The sequence below is a fragment of the Erythrolamprus reginae genome, chromosome 1 (assembly GCF_031021105.1).
Source record: "Erythrolamprus reginae isolate rEryReg1 chromosome 1, rEryReg1.hap1, whole genome shotgun sequence".
NCBI classification, from domain to species: domain Eukaryota; kingdom Metazoa; phylum Chordata; class Lepidosauria; order Squamata; family Dipsadidae; genus Erythrolamprus; species Erythrolamprus reginae.
Genome location: NC_091950.1, coordinates 292,906,007 through 292,929,069, shown reverse-complemented (window position 1 = coordinate 292,929,069; position 23,063 = coordinate 292,906,007). Strand labels below are relative to the sequence as shown.

Here is a 23,063-nt window from a genome sequence, read left to right as displayed (position 1 = left end):
TACCAGGCTCAAAGTTGACTCAGCTTTCCATTCTTCTGAGGGGGGGTCAAATGAGGACCCAAATTGTTGGGGGCAATATACTGACTCTGTAAACTGCTTTGAGAGGACTGTTGTTATTGATAGTCGCAAAGTCGTGTCTGACCCATCTTGACCCCATCGAGAACATTCCTCCAGGACTTACTGTTCTCTACCATACCCGGGGGAGGGGATTTTAGATCACCCTGACTGCTTCAGTGACTCCATCCAGCCCCCTCATTCTCTATTATTCCCTTCATCTTCAGGATCTAGCCTTCTAAAGAGCAGTCAGGGTTGATCTGTTCTATGATTGACTGGTTTGATCGCCTTGCAATCCAAGACACTTGCAGGAGTCTTCTCCAGCACCATAGTTGAAAAGGCCTCAATTTTTTTGGTGCTCAACCTTCCTTATGGTCCAACTTTCACAGCCATACATTGCAACTGAGAAAACCATAGCCTTGACCATACACACTTTTGTTGGCAGGGTGATGTCTCTGCTTTTTAGTATGCTGCCTAGATGTGCCATAACTTTCTTCTCCAGAAGCAAGCGTCTTTTAATTTCTTGGTTGTAGTCCCCATCTGCAGTGATCTTGGAGCCCAGAAAAGTAAAATATGTCACTACCTCCATTTCTTCCCCATCTATTTGCTAGGTATTGAGAGGGCTGCATGCTATGATCTTAGTTTTCTTAATGTTGAGTTTCAAGCCAATTTTTGTACTGTCCTCCTTTACCCGCATCAAGAGGCCCTTTAGTTTCTATTCACTTTCTGCCATTAGAGTGGTATCATCTGCATATCTGAGGTTGTTGATATTCCTCCCAGCAATCTTAATTCCAAATTGTGATTTATTTAGAAACATAGAAACATAGAAGTCTGACGGCAGAAAAAGACCTCATGGTCCATGTAGTCTGCCCTTAAACTATTTTCTGTATTTTATCTTAGGATGGATATATGTTTATCCCAGGCATGTTTAAATTCAGTTACTGTGGATTTATCTACCACGTCTGCTGGAAGTTTGTTCCAAGGATCTACTACTCTTTCAGTAAAATAATATTTTCTCATGTTGCTTTTGATCTTTCCCCAACTAACTTCAGATTGTGTCCCCTTGTTCTTGTGTTCACTTTCCTATTAAAAACACTTCCCTCCTGGACCTTATTTAACCCTTTAATATATTTAAATGTTTCAATCATGTCCCCCCTTTTCCTTCTGTCCTCCAGACTATACAGATTGAGTTCATTAAGTCTTTCCTGATACATTTTATGCTTAAGACCTTCCACCATTCTTGTAGCCCGTCTTTGGACCCGTTCAATTTTGTCAATATCTTTTTGTAGGTGAGGTCTCCAGAACTGAACACAGTATTCCAAATGTGGTCTCACCAGCATTCTATATAGCGGGATCATAATCTCCCTCTTCCTGCTTGTTATACCTCTAGCTATGCAGCCAAGCATCCTACTTGCTTTCCCTACCGCCTGACTGCACTGTTCACCCATTTTGAGACTGTCAGAAATCACTACCCCTAAATCCTTTTCTTTTGAAGTATTTGCTAACACAGAACTGCCAATACAATACTCAGATTGAGGATTCCTTTTCCCCAAGTGCATTATTTTACATTTGGAAACATTAAACTGCAGTTTCCATTGCTTTGACCATTTATCTAGTAAATCTAAATCATTTACCATATTACAGACGCCTCCAGGAATATCAACCCTATTGCACACTTTAGAGTCATCGGCAAATAGGCAAACCTTCCCTACCAAACCTTCCCCTATGTCACTCACAAACATATTAAAAAGAATAGGACCCAGAACAGACCCTTGTGGCACACCACTTGTAACCTGACTCTGCTCAGAATATTCGGCATTAACAATAACTCTTTGATGTCTACGCTTCAGCCAGCTGCAAATCCATTGAACTATCCAGGGATTAAGTCCAATCTTCACTAATTTATCTATCAGCTCTTTATTCTCATGATGTGCACTGCATATAAGCTAAATAGGCAGGGCGACAGTATACAGCCTTGCCGAACTCCTTTCTGCCATGTCTTTAAGTACTAGAGAGGGCTGTAAAGCAGTATATAAGTTTAAGTGCTATTGCTATTAATTCTGAGGAAATAGACACAAGGCTATCTGGGACTTTAGTTGTACCACCTGTGGATTGCATTTCTGTGTTTTTTTCTGATTGGTGAATTACAATGATATTGGGAAAAAATCCGAAACAGGCAAGGATTAGTGAAACAAATAAACATTTATAAGATGATTATACAAAACATTTGTGAATGAAAGATAAGGGAAATGTTTGGGTTCTTGAAAATAATGAAAAACAGCAGGTAACATTACTAGGTGCCCTTGGCTACCCCTAAACAGCTCAGATGACGTTAAAACTTAGATCTGAAAGCAACGAAAAACTAGGAAAGAGAAGTTAAAAATGAGATGATCTCATAGCAAATCAGATTAAAAGCGTTGAAAAAGGTGAAATAATTCTGCATGGCGATTCAAATCAAAACCAAACCCAATAACATTAATATATTCATGTAGCCATTAGATTGACTTGAGGGGGATTGATTTTTTTTAATGGAGCAAATCTTCCATTTTAGGATTAAGTTTAATGTAGCAATCACATTGGTTGGATATTTAATACTGAGAGAAAATGAATTACCGTATTCAGTGAGTATGTGTTTCTAAGGCAAATGCCTTTATTTAGAATAAATAAAGATGATAAAGCTGTAGCGCACGTAACATTCAATTTTAGTGATAAGCAAAAAGCGCCCCGTGGGCTAATTTATCATTTCCGCAAGTGGAACTTGTCTGCCGCCGGAACTGAGCTGCTAGGAAAGCATCGAGCCGCCCGACGAAGAGAGGAAGAGCACAGAACAGGGAGTGAGGTCGCTGCTCGTATGGGTGCTGCTGTTTTTGTAGACTCCTTCCTGCTGCTAAAGCTGTTCCTGTTCCTGAAAGGTGGGGGGGTAGAGGAAAGAAGAAGAAGAAGAAGGGGAGTAAGAAAAGCGAGGGTTTGGCCTGGCTACCGGCAAGCAGGAAAGAAAAAGCGTCCCCACCTTGACCCCTCTACATGGCAGGGAATTTCTGGCAGAGTTCGCATTAGTGAGTTGTCCTTGCAGGTCTGAAGGTTCTGGGGGAGGAGGCAGGGAAGGAAAGAAAAGATGGTGCGGAATGCAGGCGCGCAGGGCCGGGCAGTTGCAGGGAGTGTAAGGGGCTTTTTTTTTCTGTCTGTCTATCTTGTGTTGTTGGAAATAACCCATGTTGTAAACAATGCACATACACACACGCACGAACGCATGCATATATACACATCCATACACACACACACACACACACATGCATGCAGCTTATATATACACACATATACAGTATATATGTGTGTGTGTGTGTGTATGTATATATACATATACATCTATATGTATAAAACTATATCTGTATAGTTTTCACACACTGCTCAAAAAATAAAGGGAACACTCAAATAACACATCCTAGAGTCCTTGGAGAGGGGCGGCATACAAATCTAATTAATAATAATAATAATAATAATAATAATAATAATAATAATAATAATAATAGATGAATGAATGAAATATTCTCATTGAATATTTTGTTCTGTACAAAGTTGAATGTGCTGACAACATGTGAAATTTATTGTCAATCAGTGTTGCTTCCTAAGTGGACAGTTTGATTGCACAGAAGTTTGATTTACTTAGAGTTATATTGTGCTGTTTAAGTGTTCCCTTTATTTTTTGAGCAGTATATATTGCTGCTGAAAATGAGAAATGGAAGAGAAGATATCTATATGCATACACAGAGAAAGAGAGAGATCTTGGCATATTTGGGTCTTTTCGCATGTAAGATTGATAAGACCCTAATATACCAATATACATACCTTTACCTGTGAAAATCTACGAATACACACACACACATTTTTTTCTGTCAATCTATACTAGTCTCCCTCCATGCCAAGGGTTTTGTGTTGTTAGAAACATATATTTCCTTCATTGTAGCAGTGTGGTTCTACACCCTTCCCTGCTTTTATGTACTATCTTTAACTTTTCTTGTTCTTATAACTTTTCTACAAAATGAAGATTTACTTGTTAAACTCATATAGAAGCAGATAAAATAAATGATAATGCTGGGTTTATCATGAGGAAAGTATTGGCATGTGCATTCTTCTTTTCAAAATAGTTTACTGTTATTTAAATATTTTTGACAAATGAATGTTATTCTAATTCACATACATAGCACGTTATGTTAATGTTATTAAATTATAATATTGTACTATGAAAGTGAAGAATATCATGAATGGCACACAGTAATCACATTGAACAACATTATAGTTCACATATTTTTAGTGCAATATTATTGCACCTATCAGAATCCTATAATGGAGGAAAATATTTAGTAGTATTTAATAAGATTCTCATTTTTTTTGCTGCTTGAGTACAATTTGCAACTACTATTTCTAAAGAAACTAAGATTCATGGAGAACATCTGAAAGTGTTCTATCTAAATATAACTTAAGTGTATTTTAAATGCTAGCTTTTTAATCAGTAACCAGACTTTTCTGTGCTAGGAAAACAAATGTTCCTAGGATACATAAAAAATATACAGCCACATAACTCTAAATCTAGTATTACAGAAATGTTATTTGTAAAAGAGATAGAGATAGAAAGTGGGGTTTATACAACATTTGTATGCAATTTGTCTGTGGAAATGGATGGTCAAGAAATATGAAAATAATAAATTAGAACATTTAGAACTATTTAAAATTCCTGAGACAACTTAAAATAATTATTGTTATGCATTAGTCTTATATATTGCCTTTACTGTACTTCAAGAGGTCAAGACAATTTATACAAGGTTCTACTTTCATTTTATCCCATTAATAATTATCCTGGGCTGTTGTGAGTGAATGAGTATGCATGTGCATGAATGCAAGTAATTCAAATTCATCCTGTACTTGAGAGTAGACCTGAACTCTTATTTAGACATCTATTATATCACCCTAGTTTTCACATGTATTTAAATACAAGAACAAATTATTAGAAAAGGGTAAAAATTATTAGAACAAATCCACTATTGAGAAGAGATTGATTATAATCTTTGGGTTATAGTTCTCATATAAAATGTTTTTAGTTTGAAATGGTCGCCAAGTTTGATGATAGTTTTTTATTTGCCAGAATTTTGTTGCTGGCCTGTTATGGAGCTCTCAAATTCTGGTGGCAATGAACATTGGGGAAATATAAGCAGCATTGGAAGAAAAAAAATTTGACTGAATATTTAGGACAATATGTACCTTTGTGTATGGGTATATGGGGTACACAGGGAAGGGTAGCACCTCTGGTGTAGCAGCATGTCATGTCCTTTTGCAGCAGCTCATTTAGGGCACTTTTAGGGCAGCTCGTTCACCTTGGTCTCCACCTGTCACTCAGCTCTCACCTGTGGATCCTAGTAGCTGTAGCATGGGCAGTGGCCACATCCCAGGCAACAGCTTCGACAGGCTGGCCAAACCAGGCTGAGAGTAGCGAATGGATCATTGACCTTTGGTGAGATAAGGACTTGTCTATCCTGAGCATGCGAACACAGATTCCAGTAGACTGAGCAGATGAAACCTATTAGAATAGGCCAATGGTCATAAAGGCGGTCTCTGCAAGCGTTGTGGTACGCTAAGGGCACAGCAAGACACGAAAGACACCCTGGTCAACCACTAGGAGAAGGGAAATTCTGACTTCAAACCTCCACTGCCTTGTGGTTATATCCATCATTGGAAAAGGCTTCAGAAGTAAGCCTTGAGGCAAAATCCAGAGCCGGTGTCCTAGAAGCAGTTCGTGACTGTGTACAGCCACGTTCTGATAGTTCCTGCGACATAACTGGAACCAATCATATTGGCCTTTGCCATTCCATTGGAATATTTCAGAGATGTTGAGAGGAGGCATCTGCTGCTTGGGTAACAGTCTATCCTCCATACTAACCTACCCAGGCTTCATGCTCTGGGGAATCCAGAGCATGATACCATGGTATTTTGAGACTGAAGGATGCCAATGCATGTACAGTATCTTTGACATCAGGCCATATAATAAAGGATAAAAAGTCTTCTCTTTTTTCTGTGTTTGCAATAGATCCCATCTGTTATAAATATCTAAAAGTGGTCTCTCCTTTATTTCTATGTAGCTTACAATGGATTTTGGATAAACAAGATCTGCTGAAAGAACGCCAAAAAGACTTAAAATTTTTAACAGAAGAAGAATATTGGAAACTGCAGATATTTTTTACAAATGGTAAAAATGATGACAATGAATCATTGGTATATTCTGTGTGTATGTGTGCATATATGAGAGAAAGAGGAGGTCGATGAGTGAGATTGTCCTTATTTTTTAAAAAACAATGATTTAACATTGATTTTTAGAAGAAACACACTTTGCCTGGCCCTTGAACATTCTCCCATTAGACTGTTACTTGATTTAAATATAACATTGATCAACATTTTTTTTTAAAGTTAGAGATGTATTTTCCTTTTGGAACATTACGATTCTAAACCATATGTGAGCCCATTCATATATAGGATTTTCCCCTTTTTTGTTGTAAATAAAGTTTTCATTTCCTTGAAATGGTCTTAGGCCTAACTTTTATTCTAAGATTTTGGTATTCTTTCTCAAAACGATGGGAAACCAAAATCGCAATTGAGGTTTTTGGAAAAGCAAAATAAATTTCTAAAATGATGACTACTTTCAATGGTTATTTGGTATTGAAACTCAAGGTCATTATTTTCCAGTTGGAGCCAATAGTAGAAAAGATAAATACAATTTTAGACTGCATTTCAATACAGTACTTGGCTGTCATTGAAACTTTAGTCTATGTAAATATAAGATTCACGTGCAGGGATAGTGTGGCTTTAATTTGTTTTATAAGAGAGGAAATCATGCTTAAATATTTAAAATCATTAAAGAGTTAGAATATATTTTGGCTCATTCTAATAGCACAACTTTCATATTTATAAATCAAAGTACTAAAATTTTATCAAACTTACTAATAAAGAATTTGTTACGTGTGCATAATTAAAGGTCAAAGAAGCTGCAAATCTGTGTTCTTAATATAGAGCTACTGAAAAATCTTGCATTCATTAAGCAATGCATGTACAAACTGTGTGTACAACTTATTTCCTTACAGGGAGTATGGCAGTAATATTTTAGAATATGCATATATATTCACAATTGGACTTTTCATAATGTGTCTGAATAGTCAAAGTTACTTATTACAGTCAGAATCAGTATCCTCTGTGTTGGAGCTGGCAAGGTGAGATGGGGAAATTAATAGTTGCTTTCTTAAAATTAAGAAATAGTTATTTTGTATTTAAACCGGTTCATATTTTAGTATCTTGGAAATTATTAAAAATGTAAGCAATCAAAGAGTACTGTTATGTAGACAGTGGTATTAGAATTCTGTTGCCCATGCATTTTATTGACTTTCTGAATATCCTGTAGTTTAAATAAAATTCCTGCCTCCACTGATCATTTCAGATTTATCCCAGTTAAAAAAATTATTTAGCTAACCACCTTGTTTATAAGGACATGCTTGGCTGTCAACCTTTAAAATGAGCATTGATGTGTGAATTATCTTGGAAATGGCAGGGATATGATAAAACATTGCCATGTTCAAATTATGAATGGATGAAGGGATTCTGGAAAAATATCAAGTAACCATCTTATGTTTTGTTTTGTCATTTTGTGTCTCTACCTCTGCTTGGTATTTTCGATGGATGCTTCCAACATGCTTGGAACATATCCTTTGCTTGGAAAGCCAAATGAGCTACCTGTACAGCTGACACCATGGTGGCTTTCTAGCCAACTGGCAGATAGAGCTTGTGTGGAGCAGCTGACAGTTTTTTTCCTGATCTACCTTCCCCCGGCACCTATTCCCTTTTCATAGATGAAATGTGCCATACTTCAAGCACCTGCTGCCTTTGCCAACTCTATAGCTCTGTTGATACTGGCAGCTTAAGTCATTGGACTGTATCTCTTTTGCAAAATATTTAGATGCTCTATATGATAACTGATGACCAGAAGCTTTGAATTTCACACAGGGTGAAGTTCCTAAGTTTCTGGATAAGAGTGAGTTGAAAATTGCATGAAATTGCAGATAACAGACTAAATTATTTCCCCCACATGTAGAATATACCTCAATATGCCTTGCATCTGTTTTGTCATTTTTTAAGAAATTGAATAATCATAATCATAATGCATCAAAATTACCTACAGGGGCTGGAATTGTCATCTGCCTGAATTTAAAAAACTCAACTTAGTAGTCAATCATGGAAAAATGCTGGCAGTTTAATTTTAGGAATCAGATTTAATAATCCTAACTATGCAGTCTCCTTTGACTTGTTCTTTGCACCAGAAATCTAAAGCAGTGATTTAATGTTTGTTTTTCTAACTACAGTTTCAATGCTTTATAGTATTATCTATTGTGTTACAGTCTCAGTTTGCAATCTTTACCTATAAAATAAAATATACAATATATTATTTCATCTTTGGCAGATCCTATGAATGAGTTTTCAGTACCCAAAAGGCTATAGGAACATAATTTAACAATGTAGGATTCAATTTCAGTAATTGTTGTGGAAGACAAAACTGAACTACGAGGATTTAACTCATTTTTTATTTTTTTAAGTTATTCAGGCATTAGGTGAACATTTGAAGCTAAGACAGCAAGTTATTGCCACTGCTACTGTCTATTTCAAGAGGTTCTATGCCAGGTAAAACCATGAGCTCAATACAGTCTCATTTTTTCTATATAAATCTTTTGTGTGATTATAAGGTCTCTTTAAAAATGGTATGATTAGTAATTTTCTCTTTTCTTCTGTTTAAAATTATGTATTATAACTTTTTAGATATTCCCTAAAAAGTATTGATCCAGTGCTAATGGCTCCCACGTGTGTATTTTTGGCATCCAAAGTAGAGGTAAGTAGGCATTTTAGCAGGTGATTTGCTGACTTTTATTTTTCCATGTTCCTTTGAAATAAATAGAAAGCCAATTAGTAATTCATTAGTATTACAATAATTTGACATGATGTAAATTAGTTTTTCTTCTCTTGGTCTTAATAAGTACACTATCAAATTTAGCAACTGCAATCCTTTCCAGCAGTTTTGTTGTTGGACAAAGTGAAATGGTCACTAAATTAACATGTAACTCACGCACAGAGTGTGTCTGCAAATATGTGTTTCCATTTTCCCTTCCCTACTTTTTCCTCCCTCGTAGTGTGGAGAGATTGCTTAAACTAGCTATCGCTTGCTGAAATATTTTTCTTCACAAGAACAGAGTGTCCCTTAAAATTCTAACTGCAAGATAAGAATCTCAGCTCTCAAACCTTAATTTACACTGAAAGCTTTTGTTGCCAGGGGCATGAAATTTCTTGGTCAATCCTTGCTTTGGTTGACAATGAATTTTGATTATTGTTTATTACCATCGTATTTGTGAATGGTCACTACCAGGATAGTTGCTAAATGAGGAGTGGCTGTAATTAGCACATTTAATATCCTTTTTCTGATAGGATTTTTCTGTTAGGCCTTCCTCTCTTCCAATCTCCACAGCATTTTGTTGATCATTAGTGATGGGCGAACCCAACGGTGTTCGGGTTCGGCAAGTTCGGACGAACTTTACACAAAATTTGGCCGAACCCGAACCAAACCTGAACGGGGAATCCCACCAAGAGATTCCGGGGGCGGACCTTTGATGTCACATATACCGGCAGGTTGCTAAGGACGCCAAGGTGATCACTTCCTGGATTCCATGGAATCCAGGAAGTGATCACCTTGATGTCCTTAGCAACCTGCCGGTAACGTCAAAGCTTTGAATGCCGAACGCGACCCCAAACTTTGCCCGAAGTTTCAAAACATTTTGGGTTCGTGTTCGGCATACTGAACACCGCAAAATTCGGTATGGACCTGAATTGTGTGGGTTCGGTTCGCCCATCACTATTGATCATATCAGCTAGTTGATCTTTTCTGACTTTGATCGGTTGGGCTTTTAGTGCTTTGCTTTTGCAGGTTGTTTTTCCTGCCTTTTGGCTATGGGGGATTAACATCGAAGTGGCTTTCTGCCAATAGTATAGCAGCCAATGGAAATTGATGAAAGGAAAAAAAATACTCTTTCTTTTCACACGGACAAAAATGTGTTTATTGTAATATAATCCTTGAATCTGCAAAATACTGTGATTTTTGGCTAAACAAGAAAAATTGGCACAAAAGCAGAGAAGTGTTAGATCAGCTCACGTGGGGTATTGTGGAATTGGGCATAGTGAGGCTTGGATGATCCTACCAGCCTGCCAATTAGAACAAAATGTGCCCTTTTAACCCCCCCCCTGCTCAGATCAAGAGCACCCTCCTGTAATTTCACATAGTAACCAAAGTTTGACATTTTGTTAGCGTGTGCCTCTGGAATTGTATACTTACCACCATTATTTTATTTTTGATGTTCTAGGAATTTGGTGTGGTTTCAAATACAAGATTGATATCTGCTGCTACTTCTGTATGTAAGTGGAATTTTTTGTAAAGCTATCAAAGGAATTTTAAAATCAAATATTGCTTATAGTTATCATATTCAGACATATGGAATAGAACATACGCATGAAAAACTAAAAAACTGCTAAGCTCTGTCTTATTGTATTGCATGATACAATATGATAAAATGTAATACAATACAGTACAATACTATTGGTGAGAGCCATTTGGCGTAGTGCCTAAAGGCATTACGCTAGAAACCAGGAGACTGTAAGTTTATAAAACCAGCTGTGTGACTGTGAACCAGTCTCTCTCAACCCTAGGAATGAGGCAGTGGCAAACAACTTCTGAAAAATCTTACCAAAAAAACCTGCAAGGATTTGCCCAAGCGGTTTCCAAGAACTAAACTTGATTGAATAGAAGAAGAAAAATTGTATTGATGCAGTGTTTAATTTTTATAAACGAATGAATGCTTCTTTTCCATTTGATAATATTTGAAACTTGCAGAAACTGATAAACATTGTGTAAATTGATTCTAATCTATATTCCAAGATATTGAAATAGAAATACTTGCTTTATCTCCATTTTGGATTGTAAATTTCTATAAAATGTTGCTATCAAATTTAATTTAATTTATTATATTTCTATGCCGCCCCACTCTGGGTGGCTTTATATACAGTACATATAAAAATATATATGCTTAATAGTTAACTCTTGTTCTCTTGTGATTTAAAATTTAAATCCCTGTATTCAGCATCTAGTATTTTAATTAAATTAAGGTATAGAGAGAGAAGTCAGTATGCTAAATTAATGTTCATTGCTTTTATTTTAAAAATCATTCTTGACTTTTTCTTCGTTGCAGTGAAAACTAGGTTTTCGTATGCCTTTCCAAAAGAATTTCCTTATAGGATGAACCATGTAAGTATATTCTTAAGAAAACATTCCTTGCCTTGGCACTTCCCTTTCTCTGCAAATGATTTTGATAAGACTTTTGCACTTTTACTGTATGTGGAAGAGTGGGGATGTTGAGAATGTATCAATGCATTGTTTCCATACAGTGACAGGAAGTTTGCTATATTTCCAGCTGTTTTAAATTGTTTAAAAAAGTAGGAATTTTTTTTTAAAAAAAAAAGAGTCTTGGTATTGTGTCATCAACTGTGGCTGAGAGTAATCTAAGAGTGATCCTCGGAGAAGAGAAAAACCTAAACAAGATTACTATCCACTAACATGCAGTACGTGGGGCTGCTCTTCAAGAGCATTCGGAAACTTCAGTTGGTGCAAAATGCAGCCAAATGGCAATAAATGGTGTCATTTGCCTCGCACGTATAACACCACTACTCCTTGAGCTGTACAGGCTGCTGGTGTGTTTATGGGTGCAAGTCAAGGTGCTGGTTGTCACCTTTAAAGCCCTACATGGCTTGCAGCTGGGTTATCTGAGGGACTATCTTTTTCCAAGAGTTTGTACCCGTTTATTCTGATCCAACAAATAAACTGTAGATCCTGTCAGTCAAAAAGTGCTGACTGGTGGGAAGAAAAAAACGGACTTTATCTGCTGTACCCATACTACCATAGTTCCCTCTAAGCTGAGCAGTGAGCAATCGCTCACTTAAAAATCATCATCAACTCAGAGTTTTTCAAACCTGCCCAGAAGCCGAGAGGGAAAGAGTGAGAGGGAAGGAGAGAGAGAGGAAGAGAGAGAAACAGATAGAAAAAAGAGAGGAAGGAAAAGAAAAAGAAAAAGAATGGGAGTAAGGAAGAGAGAAAGAAAATCAAAATCTAGTTTAAAACTAGCTCAACTATTTAAGTGGCATTTTGATATTGATAGAGTTGCCCTATTATGAGCTCACTGTTATAGACACACAGTACAGTATTTTATTTTGAAATTCTCTGAGGCAAAACAGGGTGGGCTTTTTGTTTGTTTGTTTGTTTGTTTGTTTGTTTATTTATTTATTATTTCTGTGCTGCCCAGTCCCGAAGGGACTGCCGCTCAGACACTATACTTTTCCGCCCACCCCCCAAAAAAATTAGAGGGAACACTGCCCACTACCTTATGTAATATCCTCCCCTAAAAGATTAGAATGGCCCCAAACCTTTTAGGCTTTTGCAAAAGTTGAAAAATATGCTATGTACCCAGGCTTTGGGCTCCGAATGTCCTCAGAGCCCCATTACTTGGCTTTACTAATAATTGATTAATCTTCATGGCTGCTGTTCATACTATTTATTTTGCGGATGTTTTTATTGGTTTTTTAATTGTATAATTTTAGAATTGTAAGCAATCTAGAGTCACTTGGTTCAGTTGGTGGCTGTAGAAGCTGAATGAATGAATTTGATTGCAAAAAAGAAAAAAAATATGATAAATCTGGAGTAAAAAATGTTTTCAAAAAGGAGTTTATTGAAATCAAAATGTCAAATGTTATTGCTGTTGACAAAAAAAACCCTACATGTTTTTGTTCCCCTGGTTTTCCAAGTTTAGAATTTTAATAGTTTAGATTCAGCTGATCATAGAACAGGATAATATATGATGCACATTATTTAAGTTTTGTTCATGTAATGCATACATTTTTTTGTTCCATACAGATATTAGAATGTGAATTTTATCTTTTAGAGTTAATGGTAAGTTCATTTAGTTTGTACATTTGTTCGATCTCTTGTGCAGGTAGTCCTTGAATTATATCTATTCATTCAGTGACTGTTCAAAGTTACAGTGGCACTGAAATATGGACATATGATGGGTTCCACAAAGTTCTGGCTACCACAACGCATTCACCACCCCCATCACATTATTGTGATCCAGGCACTTAGATATCTTGCTTGTCACTGTAACATCACAGAGAGTTGGGGTCATGTGATCACCATTTGTAACCTTGCCTGCTGGCTACCCCAAGCAAAGTTTATGAGGAAGCTAGCAGGGAAAATTGCAAGTTGCTCTGGTAAGTCAGTCCCACTTTTTCTCCCATCCTCAGCACACCCCTACCCATGTGGAGCTTCCCCAGCCTCCTGCAAATTGTGTAGGGCTTGTGCAGGCCTTCCCTAGCTCCCACAATTCACACACGGATTGTACAGGCCCTTCCAGGTCCTACCTATGATTTCCTCCCAGCTCCCCTTGGTATCCCCATACTTCTAACCTTGAATTCTTGCTTCTTCCTATTAATGATTGGGGAATTTTGGGGTTACAATGGCAACTGGGACTGCCTGGGATTGTCATCACTGAACAGTGTAGTCAGGTGATGTTGCATTTTATCAACTGCGGCAATCCTGGTCTCTATTGCTGTTGTAACACAAATAGTACAAATACAATTCCTCTGCATAATTATATATTAATCATCATAGCTAGAATATTCTATCTTCTCCTGAAATGTTACTATTTTCCACTGGAAGGAAAGAATAATAATAGGTAATAGGTTATATCTAGCAGAATACAGTAATCTTAGAGAAAGGATGACGAGCTATGGATTGAGAAATCTCTGAACACTCTTCAGGAGTAGATTAAACTATATTTGGAATATTTTATCCAGTTTTGGTTGCCACAATATAAAAAAGATGTTGAGAGTCTAGAAAGAGGGCCGAGAAGAGCAACAAAGATGATTGGGATTAGAGGCTAAAACATGACAAAGGGCAGCTGGAATTAGGTATGACTAGCATAATGAAAAGAAGCATTGTGGGTGACATAACAGCAATGCCCCAATATCTAAGGAACTTCCAGAAAAATGAGGGAGGATGTCAATCTATTCTCAAAGCACTTAAAGGCAGGATGAAATAATGGATGGAAACTAATCGGAGAAGCAACCTAGAACTAAGGAGAAATTTCCTGACAAGAATTAATCAGTGGAATAATTTGCCTCCAGAAGGTATACATATGGGTGCTCCAACACTGGATGTGTTTAAGAAGAGATTGGACAATCATTTGTCTGAAATGGTATAGGGCAGTGATAGTGAACCTTTTTTTGGCTTGCATGCCAAAAGGGTGTACCCCCCTCCTGTGCATGTGCACAACCCCTGTGCTACCCCTCTTCACATGCGCACAGGCCTCATTGAAGCCTCCAGACTCCTAAAGCTGGGGTCAGCAAAAAATGGCCCAAGAGGCCAACCAGAAGTTTAGATCGGGGTGTCCAGCAAACCTGGAAAACAGGGAAATCAGGGAAATCGGCGGTTCGGGAAACATTTATTTATTTATTTATTTATTTATTTGATTTGATTTGATTTGATTTGATTTGATTTGATTTGATTTGTATGCCGCCCCTCTCCCTAGACTCGGGGCAGCTAACAACAGTGGTAAAAACAACATGCGGCAATCCAATACTAAAACAGCTAAAAACCCTTATTTTAAAAACCAATCATACATACAAACATACCATACATAAATTGTAGAAGCCTAGGGGGAAAGAATATCTCAGTTCCCCCATGCCTGATGACAGAGGTGGGTTTTAAGGAGCTTACGAAAGGCAAGAAGGGTGGGAGCTATTCTAATCTCTGGGGGGAGTTGGTTGTTGTTGGCAAATTGGATTTCTGTGTGCAGCAAATGTGTCAGCATTTGTGTTTCAGAGAGAGAGAGGAATTATTTCTGTGAAGCAACTGTAATGTGCCATCTATTACTACTGTAATAGATGGCACAATAAACACCAGAGAAGTACTTAACATGTGGAATATTGTGAATGATGATGATGCTTTTAATATTTTTCTTAAATGCAATCTTTCTAGGACTGCTGTTTGATAGTTTATCATCCCTATAGACCTCTACTTCAATATGTACAAGATATGGGCCAAGAAGACATGCTGCTGCCTCTTGCTTGGTAATGAAGACAGATTATTTAAAAAGTCCTTTAGCCTAAATAGAAAACCTATGAAAATTATTGACCTGAATAAAATTGTTGCCTAGGGAAATCTGCTTAAACCACTTTGGAAAATGCATGAAACCATAAAGTTGTTTAATTTATTGATTTAAAAGGGGTGGGGGTTGGCTGAAATATCACTTTTTTTAATGAATGGACATAATCCATCAGATCTACTATTCATTCTTATAGTCTGAATGTATTATAACTGAAAAGCTCATGGTGATGCTTGCCTTACTGCATGTAAGATGAGTACACCTAATATGCCAATGTTCAATATCAAAAAAGATATAGAAAATGAAATGTATTGAAATATGTCCTCCTGCTCAGATTATACCCATTACATCAGATACTGTATTTAAAGGAAAAGTAATCTTATGTCACGGTTTTATATTGTTTTGACTCCATTGTGTGGAGTCATAAATGACAACTTGCTGATCTGTTACTTTTGTCTGTGCAGGAGGATAGTGAATGACACATACAGAACTGATCTTTGTCTGCTGTACCCTCCTTTCATGATAGCTCTAGGTATGTAACACGTTGTGTATACTATATCACTATTTGAATGGAATGGTTCAAGACAGAGTTGCTTCCATGGCCATTTTCATAGAAATTCTGGTGTTATAGTGAAAGCCTCAACTATTTCATTTTTCAGTTTATAATTGAACTTTGTCCATACAATAAAGTTATGGTAAACCGGGAAACTATTCTTCAACCATACATCCTAAATCAGCATTAATAATTATATTTGTAGAATGATATAATTGAAAATCCAGTTTGGAGAGGGAGACAGTAGCACACAGAATATGTTCTGACTGTGTTTTTCATTTAATAATGTGAAAGCATTTGTACCACAAATTTTGTGCCTTAATTTTATCTTTCAACCATATGCTTTCTTTACAGCTTGCCTACATGTGGCTTGTGTTGTCCAGCAAAAGGATGCTAGACAGTGGTTTGCTGAACTCTCTGTTGATATGGAGAAGGTAGTTATATTTTATTTAATAATTACAGATTTACCGAAAATAACTTGTCTGGGTTGGTACATTATTGTGCTATTGAACAAAATGGGTAAGATGAAAGCTTCTTATTGGCCCAGCATCCCTTGATGAAAAATTGAAAAACATAAAGAATTTAAAAAGGAAACCGTTCAATGTAATATTTATATAACAATACCAACAAGATACTGCATAGTAATTTCAAAATATTTTATTGATTGCATATTCTGTGTTGGGCACAGATGCTTTTGATTGATCTTGATGTATGATTGGATAGGTGCAATTATATAGTTGGTCAAAAATATAAAAGCCATTATCAGTGCTTTATTCCAAGATCTGGCATTTACTGATGGTCTCCCATCTGAGTATTAATAAATCCAGATACTGCTCTGAGCCCAGTGCTGCCATTTGTTGAGACTAAATGGCAGTAAAAAAGATATTTCCTGCCAAGTCATGTCCAACTCTAGCGCACAGTGTTCATTCAGTTTCTTGACCAAGGGAGCCAACATTGTCCAAAGACCAGTTTCTTGATCATGTGGACAATATGTTTATACACCAAATCTTTGAAACCTTGTTACTTTCCCATCAAAGTGCTGTCTATTTATCTACTCACATTGCATGTTTTTAAACTGCTAGGTGAGGAGCTGGAGCAAGGGACGTGATTTCACCCCATTGGACGACATGCGGGTCTCAAACCCAAGCTGTCAGCTTTCCAGCTGATAAGTTCAGCATTTTTAACTGCTGAGCGTTTACACCCAACCTCTAAATAATAGGTTTAAGAATGAGTGAGTGAGATCATAAGTTTACACTAGAGTGCTAGAAAATGCTATATTAATTCAAAAATAATAAAAAACTTTCTAAAATGAATTTTAAGATTTAGAAGCTAGGGCACTAGGGATAGTTTGCACTCCCCCCCCCCCAAGAATAAAAATAATAAGGTAAAGGTTTCCCTTGCACATATGTGCTTTTTAACATGATTTTGAACTGCTAGGTTGGCAGAAGTTGGGACAAGTAATGGGAACTCACCCCCGTTATGCATCACTAGGGATTTGAACCGCTGAGCTGCCAACTTTTCGATCTACAAGCTCAGCCTCTTAGCCACTGAGCCACCACATCCCTTCTATAAAAATAATAGTGGCCTGCAAAACGTTTTCACGATAAACTCCCTGATCCGAAAATATTTTCAAATCTATCTTTACTATGTTGAAATTCATACTTACTGCAATCACCATAGATCTGCACAGAACTATTTTTCATCTTTTTTTTAGATATTGGAAATAATCAGGGTCATTTTAAAATTGTATGAACAATGGAAAAACTTTGATGAAAGGAAAGAAATGGCAACAATTCTAAGCAAGATGCCTAAACCCAAACCGCCTCCAAATAGGTAAGTTTTCAAAATAAGTTCATTTGAATAGATGATCAACTGCAAAACAAGAATAATCAATTTGAAGAGAAAATAATTTTAGACTTGGATGTAGCCTTGCTATGGAAAATGCATCTGGTACGTAATTAACCAATTTATTGATTCCATGCCTTCCCTCTTGATTTAGTGATCTAATAGGGATTAATTAATTCTGAATTATTTTTCAATCATAAGATACAGCCATAAAGAGAATTTAAGTTGTGAGTGAAATGGGACACTTAAATTTGCTTACAAAAATGATCCAATACAGGAACAACTTGGATGCCTGCCATGCCTCATTCACATAAAAGCAATCCTTTACTATTCAACCCCCATAGAGGAATGTTGGTAGATTTGAGAGTCACATGCAATTTGTTTGAGTTCTTTTGGTTGAGTCAGGTAAAGAAGGCAGCTACATTTTCAGGCCTCGTAGTCTCTATGGTTGTTCCATTGAAATTTGGTATAAATTATTATTTTCCTACATCATTATTTGGGTTTGCATTTTACTGCAGAGAGAAGTATAGATAACAATAAATGAGCTAAGTGTTGACTAGACCAGGCGTCTCCAACCCTGGCAACTTTCAGACTTGTGGACTTCAACTCCTAGAATAGCTTTGCTGGCTGAGTATTCAGGCAGTTAAAGTCCACAAGCCTTAAAGCTGCCAAGTTTGGTGACTCCTGGACTAGACGTATTATGCCCATTCTGCTTAACATACACACACCACCACCCAAAATACTCTGAAACCCTGGAAGGCCAAAATATATACCCACCCACCCCTCGGCAAAAATAGTTTGCTTTTGAGTTAGAGTGGTATTTGTCCATATTGAACCTAACATTTTCCAAGGAACTATGTTAATGAGATTCAGATTAAAATGAGGCTGCTTTGGAAGTCAAATTCATTTCAGTGGGTCAACTCTATAAAGCAATGACTTATTTATTTCTGTAAGTTTTTAAAAATAGTCTGCATACTGAATATAAAGAAGCTATATAGCAGGGCTCTCCAAACTTGCAAAAATTTAAGTCTTGTGAACTTCATCTCCCAGAATTCCCCAGCCAGCCATGCTTTTTGAATCTTAAATTTGGAGACCCCTGCTCTATAACATACTTCAAAATCATTTTTAAAGCATATGAAGCTCTTCCAGTTATTTATTAGTATTACTGAATTAAAAGTAGCAGCCAGACTAAATGAGGCTAGATGTTGAAGCTGATCTGGAAGGCCATTTCACCCTTCTTTATGTCACATGCAATCCTGAATATTAAAATAAAAATATGTAATACCCTGAGTTAAACTATCTATTTAAATTATATTATATTACGGTAAATACTAAAGCAAGTAATGCCATATGGTAAGATATGTCCTGTGCCATTACAACTTGGTAAAATTAGGATGAAGTTTCATTGGTAAGGTTGAAATCTGCTTGCATATTAACCCTCAAAGGACGGTACACATCTTCAAGACTTGTTTTCCTTGTTATCATCTGGAAAGGGGCTTTATGATGTCGGAACCAGATAATTTAGATTTAATCAGCTTTGTTCCATATGGTATCAATAGAGTGAAGTCTCAATTTTCAGCTTTCTGCTGTGTATTCAAAATAGATAGTGATTAACATATATAATATTAATAAAGTGTATGGGTAGATATATACTTTGAGAGCAGGCAACAAAAATTCATATTTAATATATGCCAGTAGGCTCACAGTAAAAAAAATGACAATAAAGATGATCTTAATCTTAAAATCAAATGTTTGTAATCATTTTAATAATAAATATATAATGTAATATTTTCCTGCTTTTTTTCAAACAGTGAAAGTGACCAGGGTCCAAATGGAAGTCAGAATTCTAGCTACAGCCAATCTTAAACATTCCAAAGAAATGAATTGTGGACCACTTTGGATTAAGACACTTTTTATATGTGGAGGACGTGGACAGAAGGTTTCAAATAATGTCTTTTCAGATAGAACACGGTGTTTCTATCACGTGTACAAAAGCTTTTCCTTAAACACATACCCATTTGAATTGTGATACTACAGAAATCAAAAATTTTGGATATAAATAATGATGTAATTCAGTATGGACAGAGTCCAGTAAATTTTGTTATTGGAAAGAAATAGTGGTGAGTTAAACAAACTGGGTTAACACAAAGATGGATAACTGTGAATTGATCTTTCTTGCAACTATACTTGTTTAACTCTGGAATACAAGAGATGACTTGAGAAGTTGGATTTGAGATCCTAATTTTCTAGGTATATACTTGCCAATGGATATTTTAAGAATGCATTGCTGTAGTAAATGCCTTAGGGAAAACAGAAAAAAAAAATCCTTAAAATGTATACAATGTTGTATTCCTTGTCCAAAGTTTAAGAAGATACTCTACAATACCTGTAGTTTGGTAGAAGAAATCCAGGATAACCCCCCAAGTGCAATATATATATAATGAAAACTGGTTGTTTTAGGAAAGAATGTGCTATTAAGTCCTTGACATATTTTGTAATCCAATCAAGTAAATCTAACCTATTTGAGGTTATAATGGTGAATATGTTGTACGCCAGAAATTTGCTTTCTGCTTTCCCAGTTATATGGCTTGTCTGTTGAGAAAGCAGAAGCATTTGATACTGATTCCATAATAAAATAAAATAAATTACTGTACAAATTAACACAAGAATCATTCAAAGACAGGATGTTTCCTTTTTTTAAACTCAAGGGCCATATGCTTGTTCTTTACTCAGACTTCCCTTTAGTACTTAGTCCCGAACCCAGAAACCTTCATGGACTATTTGTTTGGGACCCTAAAATGAGTTAAAATAGCCTGCCTTTCAGGCTAAAGTAGCTTTCCTCAACATGATGCCTTCTAGCTGTATTAGATTACCATTGCCTTCAGGCCGGCTAACATGGCCATGTTAGTGGAGGATTAGGGAGATTACAAAATACAACAAATAGTGAAGGTGCCAGTTGGGAAAGACTGCTTTAAAATGCCTTTCATCCAAGGGAGCATCATTCTGCCAGGATACAAAGAAAAGAACATGGGTTGAAAGAGTATTGTCAAATGGTGCTTGTTCTAAAACTTGATCTAAAAGCAGCAGTGCCTGCATCTACTTGATATGTCAATGAATTAAGGGTAACCAAAGTGTTTTTGTGTAGAGATGGAGGCCATGACATGGTTGTGTGCAGCAAACTGCCTACCTCAAATGGGCCTCTCATGTCTACATGATCTCACCCAGTTCCCAAAGCCAGGATGATTTGGGACATTACCCCTGGCTGGTACGTGATCTCATCTAGGTTGTATCAACAAGATGTTCTTAAGGATTGGCAAGAATAATTCAATAAAAATGCTGTTACTTTCTTCTACTTTTTGCTGCTTGGAAAACTGTATAAAAGCAATAAACACTGCAAAGGCAGTCAGACATCTTAGCATCCTGCAATGACTTGTCTTTAACTCCATTATCTGACACCCAAGGGGGGGGGCTCTCTCTTACACACCTTATGGGGAACAACAGCCAACATACTATTGTCTGGAAGAAACTCCTAGGTGCACCTTCAGCTTCAGGACCCCTCACTGGTAAGTATGGGTTGCAATCTCAACACCAGCATAAGCATGTACGGGAACTCCAATTCTGGTTACATAAGTCAGGTATAGCTGCACCTGATGCAGATATAAGGAAGCTGTTTGAGGAACTAGGGAAACACTGTCCCTAGTATCTGGAGTGGGGGCGCTCCGTTTAGGCGTACTATACATCTTGAAACCTGGGCTCCAGTGCACATATTACATCAGTGGTATCAATGACATTAACTAGTGGAAAAAATTGGCTTTGATGCTTCGGCAGGACAACAATTCCCAGATCTCCACCTGATTACGATCAGATAAAAATTGTTACCCCAAAATCATCTCCAATTGGACCTTCAGCTCCTCCTAAAGAGGCTAATCTTTTTGTATCTCCATGGCCATTGTATACCCCCATAAGATAAATACTAGAGGAACAATTAGACGGGGGGGGGGGAGTAGAATATAAAAGAAATTACCGATATGCTTTGCTCAGTACATGCCATGGGACAAATAGATCAGAATAGAGCTCAAATAGTGGAATATCGCCTTTTGTCATATGCAATTTTAATGGAACTTAGAAAAGGAATTAGAGACATGGGGTTGGGAATTACCTACATGCAGGAAATGCTCATATCTTAGTAGTTGAAGATTGGAAAACCACTTTTCGCATGTTGCTTACTCCAGCGTAATATGTAGTTTGGGACAGGAATTTAAACAGTGTGCTATGCATGCCCTTTATTTGGAGGGAATTTTCATTATTTTCATTCCTGATCAATTGTACGGATTTGGCTAATTGATTTAAAGGATTGTTTTTTTCTCTATTCCTCTATGCCCCCCTCTGCCGATCAGGAAAATTTTGCATTTATTATGCCTGCAGTGAATCATTTGGAACCTAATAAACGTTATCACTGGACAGTTTTATGCAGGGAATGTTAAATAGTCCTACATTATGTCAGCTTTATGTTGCTGCAGCATTAGTCCCTTTTCGCAAATTTTATCCATTGGCTTTGATATACAGTATTATTATATGGATGATATTTTACTTGGAGTCCCAGAGATACAATCTACAGTGTTCCCTCGACTTTCGCAGGGGATGCGTTCCGAGACCGCCCGTGAAAGTTGAATTTCCGCGAAGTAGAGATGCGGAAGTAAATACACCATATTTTGGCTATGAAAAGTATCGCACTCCATCTCTTAACACTTTAAACCCCTAAATTACCATTTCCCAATCCCTTAACAACCATTTACTCACCATTATCACTGGTAGTCACCACTGAATAAGACACTTAGTGATCCTGATATTTATAAACATAATTATTAACAATAATTATTTTTTTGTTATTTATTTGCAAAAATTATTAGTTTGGTGATGACATATGACATCATCAGGCAGGAAAAACCGTGATATAGAAAAAAACTTGCAAAGTATTTTTTAATTAATATTTTTTGAAAAACCGTAGTATAGGCTATTTGCGAAGTTCGAACCCGCGAAAATGGAGGGAACACTGTATTCTGCTTCAGTTCTTCCTCGCTTGAGTTTATCCAGCAATAAACACTGTGAAGGTAGTCAGACATCTTAGCATCCTGCAATGACTTGTCTCTAACTCCATCATTTTTGTATGCAAACGCTTACAAAAACAATTGTGAGATTTATTTTTTTTAATTTAAAATTTTTCAAGTTCCCTTTTTTTAGTTTTGCCAATTTTGTTGATGCTGGTCATGTTGTCCCACACATTTGCTAACAGAATTGCTTGAGACACCACATCTGTTGTGTTTTGGAAA

At 36.7% G+C, this 23,063-nt stretch overlaps 1 protein-coding gene across 2 annotated transcripts; it reads left to right on the top strand.

The window, feature by feature from the left end:
• The first annotated feature begins 2,814 nt into the window (after positions 1-2,814).
• On the top strand, positions 2,815-21,159 carry CCNC (cyclin C). Of its 2 annotated transcripts, none has more exons than XM_070733265.1 (12): positions 2,815-2,966; positions 6,186-6,292; positions 8,682-8,766; positions 8,902-8,971; positions 10,491-10,542; positions 11,373-11,428; positions 13,088-13,123; positions 15,209-15,300; positions 15,800-15,867; positions 16,243-16,322; positions 17,603-17,721; positions 19,545-21,159. In XM_070733265.1, exons 4-12 carry the CDS (start codon positions 8,933-8,935, stop codon positions 19,597-19,599), a joined length of 597 nt encoding a protein of 198 aa, XP_070589366.1. In that variant the 5' UTR covers positions 2,815-2,966; positions 6,186-6,292; positions 8,682-8,766; positions 8,902-8,932; the 3' UTR covers positions 19,600-21,159. The 2 variants fall into 2 exon arrangements, with proteins under 2 accessions (XP_070589366.1, XP_070589365.1); XM_070733264.1 differs by having other exon boundaries at positions 2,819-3,110.
• Positions 21,160-23,063: the final 1,904 nt, after the last annotated feature.

Coding starts and splice junctions, on each gene's coding strand:
- CCNC (XM_070733264.1), top strand. CDS start 3,079: ATGGCAGGGAATTTCTGGCAGAGTTCGCATTA. Junction 8,767..8,901: donor TTCAAGAGGTTCTATGCCAG/GTAAAACCATGA, acceptor ATAACTTTTTAG/ATATTCCCTAAAAAGTATTG. Junction 15,301..15,799: donor ATGCTGCTGCCTCTTGCTTG/GTAATGAAGACA, acceptor TTGTCTGTGCAG/GAGGATAGTGAATGACACAT.